Source organism: Myotis davidii, unplaced genomic scaffold (genome assembly GCF_000327345.1).
Source record: "Myotis davidii unplaced genomic scaffold, ASM32734v1 scaffold651, whole genome shotgun sequence".
Taxonomy (NCBI): domain Eukaryota; kingdom Metazoa; phylum Chordata; class Mammalia; order Chiroptera; family Vespertilionidae; genus Myotis; species Myotis davidii.
Genome location: NW_006283994.1, coordinates 275,368 through 283,324, shown reverse-complemented (window position 1 = coordinate 283,324; position 7,957 = coordinate 275,368). Strand labels below are relative to the sequence as shown.

The 7,957-nt window shown below is 48.6% G+C and overlaps 1 protein-coding gene across 1 annotated transcript in view; it reads left to right on the top strand.

Moving 5' to 3' along the window:
* The first annotated feature begins 3,893 nt into the window (after positions 1-3,893).
* The window catches only part of GTF3C4 (general transcription factor IIIC subunit 4), a 7,712-nt gene continuing 3,648 nt past the window's right edge, over positions 3,894-7,957 (top strand). The window contains exons 1-2 of the mRNA XM_006754171.2: positions 3,894-5,735; positions 7,220-7,350. Coding sequence (XP_006754234.1) covers positions 3,990-5,735; positions 7,220-7,350 — 1,877 coding nt within the window. The 5' untranslated portion in view covers positions 3,894-3,989. The remainder of the gene's footprint in view (positions 5,736-7,219; positions 7,351-7,957) is intronic.

The window sequence follows — 7,957 nt, the reverse complement described above, 5'->3', positions numbered from 1 at the left end:
GAGGCCCCCGGCTGGCTTTGTTCGCCGACGTGTGCCTTCCTCTCCCTCTTCGTTTGCTTTTGGAGAAGAGAAGTTGGTCCTTTCCGTGGTCTTACCTGTTGCAGCGACTCTGTTATGAGTGGGTCTCACCGTGGGCAGGTGGGCAAATGCTGGATTGGAGCGCTCGCCCTGGTGTTTGTTCAACAGCGAAAACCCCTCGGGGAGTGGAATGGTCTTTGTGTAGTTAGTGCTTCCAGCTTCATAGAAACGAAGTGTGCCTCCAGAACTTGGGGGGTTCCTAAGTCTTTCTCTAGTAGGGTTCTTTTCAGGGTTTTTTTCCCCCCTAAGGTTCTTTTTCATGGTTTAGAAGCCCAGTGTAAGCACTTTCGCTGTTTCCTGCAAAGATCTGTATGGGTATATGTCATCTATCAAAGTGTAAATCCACTCATTGGACAGACGCTCGGATGCCACTCTGTCAGCGGGGTGTTGACTTAGGTCCTGAAAATGAAGCAGTCCCTGCCCCGGGAGCTTGCGCTCTTAGCGAGTCCTGAAAAAATGCCAGTGTTCTAGCAGGTGGTGATAGGCGCCGTAAAGTTACGTATCTATAGGGTGTCCCCCCCCACACACACACACATTACATATACCTTAACAGCTGGCTGCTCAGTTGATGTTTCACCACTTTTTTAGCATAATTCATCCAGGTTTTAAGCGAACAACTTGGTGTTGAATTAGGTCATTGGTAAACTTGTATGACTTAGCCCTCTAAGCTCTTCTTGGAGAAGATATGAACAAATTGGTCCAAATATAAACAGATAAGGTGGGCAGGGGCTGGTGGTGCCGTGAAGTTGAGAAACGCTGGAGGAGGGAGGCAGAAGAAAGGAACTTGCCATCTTTAAGGATGTTCCTATGTACTTCCGGAATGACCTTCTGGGATGACCTTCCGGAAACATCAGTGGGCGACCAGTGGGCGGGAGGCAGAGCTGCTGTGAGGGCCGAGCCCCTTGCACGAATTTCGTGCACTGGGCCTCTAGTAGTATGTAATTAAATGATTGGCCGGGGTCGGCCTCTGCGATCTGGACTCTGAAGTGGTACGTTTCTTGGGCATCTGAGTATTTATTTTAATTTGTTAACTAATTTTGCAATGTGCAGTAGGCTCTTTCAAACTAACATTAAAAATTGCTGCAAAAAACAGTAAGGGATTTCCCTGCTGGTCCAGATTCATGCTGCTCTCCATCCTGCCAACAGCTCTTTCTACATGAGTAGGACGAAGGGTTGCGTGAGCTTCCTGTATTTTATCCTGTGCTGATGCTTTGGGTTACAAATTCTCTAAGTTTACTTTTAGTTCTATGGTAGCTTTTGTTTATAGTAAGTTACCTATTCTAACATAATATTATAGGATATCTACCCTTCATTTGGTGGACATTACCCTACATTTTACAGTACTCTTATTAGGTCTCATTAACATTTACTTACCCCTAAGAGAATTAATAGTCATCATCATAGCTAACATTTCTTGAGCACTTACTAATATACACTTTACATATATTGACTTATGTGATCTTCCTGACTCTGTGAGACATGCAGTATTATTCTCTGTAACTGAGGAACTTAGGGCCAGAGGTCTACCCAGTGTGTGCAGGGGCTGGGAGCTGTTACTTGACAGAGCCAGGATCATTGTGTCATCGTTTACATTGCATCTACCCTAGGAAGCTCCAGGCTTTTATTAGCGTTATTTTATAACCAGCTAGAAAGCGGCACCCATCATTGGAACTTCCGGTTTGTACTATGTCTCCAGCATGCCCGTAAGTGTATCCAGAAGGTTACCTAAGTGCCTTTTTAGAATCAAGATGTGCTGCCTGAGACCCTATTCCAGGGCATTTTTTAGGATGACCTCCTCCTCCGTCCATACACACACACAGGCTGTTTTTAAAAGTTTGATACTAAGTCTGTACTTGCCCCTGTAACTTCAGGGGGAATGACTGCAGCCACAGAACTCCTCAAGGGACAAGTTAGGGGAGTATTGCGTGTAACACACTTTAGGAAAAGTGGGTCTAATAATTCATTTGTTGGACAACTTTATATCTGCCTCTCATTTTACAGCTTATTTATGTTATCTAGCAGTTTCAGCAGAAGAGAGAATAATATTGCGTTTTTCCAGTTATCTTATGCTGGTTTCTGATGGTCACTGCCATCTACATAAGCCAGTCATTTGTTAAAACATTGAGGAATTTTACTCCCTATCAGGCTTAATGGTCTGTGGCTTTTGTTACCTATTTACCTTTTGGGGGATATTCCGAAACTATTTCTTGCACTCGTTTTCTCACACATTCCCAGTTTTCCGAACTTTATCTCCCAAGTTCTGTCTGTGCCCTGGAGTGTAATGCCTCTGGGTTTAGGGACATAAACTCATTTAAAGTGACTTCTATTATGCCTGTATATGTCTTAGGCTTGAGTTCTTTTTTTAAAAATATATTTTATTCATTTTTTACAGAGAGGAAGGGAGAGAGATAGTTAGAAACATCGATGAGAGAGAAACATCGATCAGCTGCCTCCTGCACATCTACTGGGGTGTGCCTGCAACCGAGGTACATGCCTTGACCGGAATCGAACCTGGGACCTTTCAGTCTGCAGGCTGACGCTCTGTCCACTGAGCCAAACCGGTTTCGGCTTGAGTTCTTCTTGAATCACATTTTCTACCCTGTCCAGTTTGAAAGTCAGCATATCTGTAAAAGGAGAGTGACACCAAAAAGGAATGGCACGATTCTGCTTGCTTCTCTGCTAGCCACTTCTCTAACGCAGTGGGTCAAGTCCTTTCTCCTTGCTTCTGACATAACAGAAACCATATTTGATTTGACCTCTGCTTCCTCCCTCCCTTCCCCCTCCCCGCTTTAGGCTTCCTGGCTATTTCCTTATGGCTCTGGACCGCATTCTTTTGGTCCTTTATCTTCCCCCATCTTTTTCTTTGTTATTTTTATTGATTTCAGAGAAAGGAATGGAGAGGGAGAGAGAGGTAGAAACATCAATGATGAGAGAGAATCATTGATTGGCTGCCTCCTACACGCCCCCTACTAGGGATCGAGCCTGCAACCCAGGCATGTGCCCCGGTGAGAATCTAATCTTGACCCTGGTTCGTGGGCCGATGCTCAACCACTGAACCACACCAGCTGGGGCTCTTCCCCCACCTTTAATGTCCCTTTACAATCTTTTTAAAAAGATCATCATAAAGTTAGGCACTGCTGATGGACATTACAAACTTGGAAGAGGGAGAGGAAGTTTGCATTTGTATTGCAAGGATACAAATATCTATCTATCTGTAAGAATCCAAATATCTATCTGTATCAAAGATGTATATTTTCACGCATTTTAACACTTTTATTGTTTTGTGACTAGTTTAGCTAAATGCTCTGTTGACTCTTAAGAATCAGCCCGGCTGGTGTGGCTCGGGTTGAGCGTCGACCTATGAGCCAGGAGGTCATGGTTCCATTTCCGGTCAGGGCACATGCCCGGGTTGCAGCCTGGACCGGTTGCCAAGGATTCTCTCTCATCATTGCTATTTCTACCTCTCTCTTCCTCTCCCTGCCTCTATGAAATCAGTAAAACTATGAAAAAAATAATTAAGTACATCTCTCTCATCCTCATTGCTTATGTCCATCCTAAGAAGGTGGAAACCAGGCTATGAATAATGGCAACATTTATTCTGATCCTTTTTAAAAAAATCACCATTTTGTGAATATATGCTTATTTAGCTTTAAGCTTGTATTTGATCTTTTAAATGCATGGCATACTAAAAATAACAAAACTGATAGAAAAATTTTGTATATATATTTTGTATGTAAAATTTTGTACATATTAAGTTATTGTAGCCTCAGTAATATAAACATATTTCTAGAGTGAAATGTTTATCTGATAGTTTTTATCTCTCTTATTTCCAGGTTGGTTCAAAAGCAGAAGTTGCTCAGTGTAAACAGAAATTTGCCAGCTCTCCAGATCCCGCCATCAGCCAGACCTTCATGTTGGACAGGGCGTTCAACCCTGAGGGGAAGGCTTTGCCCCCACTGAGAGGGTTCAAGTACACCACCTGGTCCCCCATGGGCTGCGATGCTAATGGCAGGTGCCTCTTGGCAGCTCTGACCCTGGACAATCGCCTGACCATCCAGGCTAACCTCAACAGGCTGCAGTGGGTTCAGCTGGTCGACCTGACTGAGATTTACGGAGACCGTCTCTTTGAGACCAGCTACCGGTTCTCTAAAACCGAGGCCCCCGGAGGGAACCTGGCGGACTTTGCTGAGTTCCAGCGGAGACACAGCATGCAGACGCCGGTGCGGATGGAGTGGTCGGGCATCTGCACCACGCAGCAGGTCACGCACAACAACGAGTGCCGGGACGTGGGCAGCGTGCTCCTGGCCGTCCTCTTTGAAAACGGCAACATCGCCGTGTGGCAGTTCCAGCTGCCTTTCGTGGGGAAGGAGTCCATCTCTTCCTGCAACACAATCGAGTCGGGAATCAGCTCTCCAAGTGTCTTGTTTTGGTGGGAATATGAGCACAATAACCGGAAAATGAGTGGCCTTATTGTGGGGAGTGCCTTCGGACCCGTAAAGATCCTCCCTGTCAATCTCAAAGCCATTAAAGGCTATTTCACGCTAAGGCAGCCCATTGTCCTGTGGAAAGAAATGGACCAGTTGCCCGTGCACAGCATCAAGTGTGTCCCCCTCTATCACCCGTACCAGAAGTGTAACTGCAGCTTGGTGGTGGCTGCCAGAGGACCCTATGTGTTCTGGTGTCTCCTGCTGATCTCCAAGGCAGGTCTGAATGTTCACAACTCCCACGTCACGGGCCTTCACTCAATGCCCATCGTTTCCATGACGGCAGACAAGCAGAACGGGACAGTATACACTTGCTCCAGCGACGGCAAGGTGAGGCAGCTGATTCCCATCTTCACTGATGTCGCCTTGAAGTTTGAACACCAGCTGATTAAGCTGTCGGAGGTGTTCGGCTCCGTGAGGACACACGGGATAGCGGTGAGCCCCTGCGGTGCGTATCTGGCCATCATTACAACCGAGGGCATGGTCAATGGCCTCCATCCCGTTAACAAAAACTACCAGGTCCAGTTTGTTGCTCTCAAAACTTTTGAAGAGGCAGCTGCTCAGCTCTTGGAATCTTCAGTTCAGAACCTCTTTAAACAGGTAGATTTGCTAGACCTCGTGCGCTGGAAGATTCTGAAAGATAAGTATATCCCTCCGTTTTTACAAGAAGCTTTGGAGAAAAAGATCGAAAGTAGTGGGGCCACCTACTTTTGGCGTTTCAAGCTTTTCCTCCTGCGGATTTTGTATCAGTCGATGCAGAAAACCCCCTCCGAAGCCTTGTGGCAGCCCACCAGGGAGGACTCGAAAGTCCTGCTGGTCGACTCCCCTGGGATGGGCCCCATGGAGGACGAGCAAGAAGAAGGCACGTCCTCCCGACAGGCGAGTAAGCAAGGCCTTCAGGAGAAGAGCAAAGAGGGGGACCCGGACGACCCCGCCGATGACTCCCTCACCCAGACGGGAGATGTCGGAGGCCATGAGCCGATGGAGGAGAAGCTGCTGGAAATCCAGGGGAAGATCGAAGCTGTGGAAATGCACTTGAGCAGGGAGCACATGAAGCGGGTCCTGGGAGAAGTGTACCTGCACACCTGGATCACGGAGAACACCAGCGTCCCCACCAGGGGGCTCTGCGACTTCCTCATGTCTGACGAGGAGTATGACGACCGGACAGCGCGGGTAGGTGTTGGTCGGCAAGAACGCTGAGACTGAAAGGCCTGCTGTCCTTGGGGCCTGATTGAGTTTCTAAAGCTCGGTTTGTGCTTTGACGTGTTGGAGGCGGTTGAGCGGCCGGGGTGCCGGAGGGACGAGGAAACGAGGGTTGGTGCAGAGGACATGCTCCTGTCACACAGTTCTGTTCTTCCTCTCAGTGACAGCGATGTGCGGGTTTGCAAGACGAGGTTTCCAGGCTGAGGGCGCACTCCGCGCTGCTCTCCCCGCCATCCCAGCTTCTTTTCTCATGTTCTGTCCGCTTTGGGAGGCGTGTCCCCCACTGAGAAGGCATGGGGTAAAGCAGCAAGCAGTTGGGTGTGCACGTGCAAGGCCCTTGGGAGCCAATAGCAGCAGCCCTTCCTGGTGTAACATCTGAGCACGTCCCCCGGGGAGAGAGCAGGCTTTGTCATGGTCAGGGTGCTTGGCCGGCCTAGAAAAGGGAGGGGTGCTGGTCCCTGCTGTAAGGCCCATAATTAGAACTCTTAAGGCCAACAAAAAAGCCAAAAGTTAACGGGCTTTACATCTGTAAACTATATGTACAGGGTAAGTAGGTGAGACCCCCTTCAGATGCCAGTAAACTAGTTGTGGGGAGTGGCAGGTGGAGAGGGGCCGTTAGCGGCTTACAGCTCTCGTGTAAATGGGTTAAAACGTCATAGGACAGTAACTGCTAGTGAGACAGGATGTTTCTGAAGGGCTGGGGTTCCCATCGCAGTGAGACAGCCACGAAGGTTTTTCCAACAAAAGAATGAAGTCGATCAGTGTTCTTGAGACTTTCATTGTTGAAGTAGTGTAACTGCAAGACCAAAGCAGAGAAAGGGGAAGCTGGAGTTGGGACTAGGTCTCGCACCGGCCTGTCGACCTCTCCCCCCTTCTCCACTCCCACTGTGGGTCCCGCCCCACCCTGCCTCTCCGCACGTCAGTGGATCTCACACTGCAGGCGACTGGACCGGATCACTCAGGGGTCTTGGACCATCAGAAGGAGAAATTATTATTTTTTAATCCTGGTTATCTTTTCCTTTGTAAGCCTTTCTTGAAGAATAGCCATTTGTACAAGTCTACCAAGTTAGTATTTCACATAATACTTATCTTACAGAAATTAATGCTTTTCCTTCTTAAAATTAGAATATTGTAAGTAATAGCTAAATACTTTGTCTTCTAACAGAACTCCGAAGTCCTTGTTTCAGAAGCAACGAAAACAAGGCAAGTAACAGATTTTGGTCTTCAGAACAGTTTTTCCTTCAGTGGTCACAGTCCACCCCGTTGTCAGAGGTCCCTGAAAGAGCAGATTTCGCTCAGCCAGTTGACACAGTTGAAGGCCTAGTCTTGTCACTCCCGGACAGTGTGATGGGAAGGAAACCTGTCGGGTGCAAAGCTGCATCGTTGTTCGTTTCATTTGTGCCGGGCAGCCCGGCCCTCTCCGCTAAACATCGCCGGCGGCTTTGTCTCACCAGGTGCTGATTGGCCACATCTCAAAGAAGATGAACAAGCAGACCTTCCCTGAGCACTGCAGTCTGTGTAAAGAGATCTTGCCTTTCACGGATCGCAAGCAGGCGGTCTGCTCCAACGGCCACATTTGGCTCCGGTAAGCCAGGCCCTGCTCCCGCGCCCAGGTCCCTTTTGTGCAGGCAGAGCGCTGCAGGGGGCTCCTCCCCGGCGCAGCCGCCCCTGAGGCTGGAGAAGCTGCTGTTCAGCCCTGGCACGGGGGTGCCTCTCCGGGCTGGCCGAAGCCAGGCGCCTGCAGCGGCGAGGTGTGCTGCCTGGCGCACACAGGAGTTTCTTTATGTGGGGAGTGCTGTTTGCCATCGAAGTAGCATTACATTTTTAAAATGGTTATTACTGAAGTAACACCTGTTAAAGTTAGTAGAATATAAAAGCACTGATGTGCTTGTTTTGCTTAACTTTATAATGAAAGGTAGAAGTCCTCCTCCTTCTCTGCCCCTAGTCTCACTCCAAACTCAGCATGTCCTCGTTTAGTGGACACAGTGGGCAACTCCCCCCTCCTCCTCCTCCTCCTCCTCTCCCTTCTTCCTCCTCTTCTCCCTCCTCTCCTCTCCTCTTCCTCCTACTCTTCCTCCCCTCCTCCTTCCTCCTCCTCCTCTTCCTCTTCCTTCTCCTTCCTCCTCTTCCTCCCCCTCCTTCCTCCTTCTCCTTCCTCCTCCTTCTCACCCTCCTTCTTCCTTCTCTCCCGT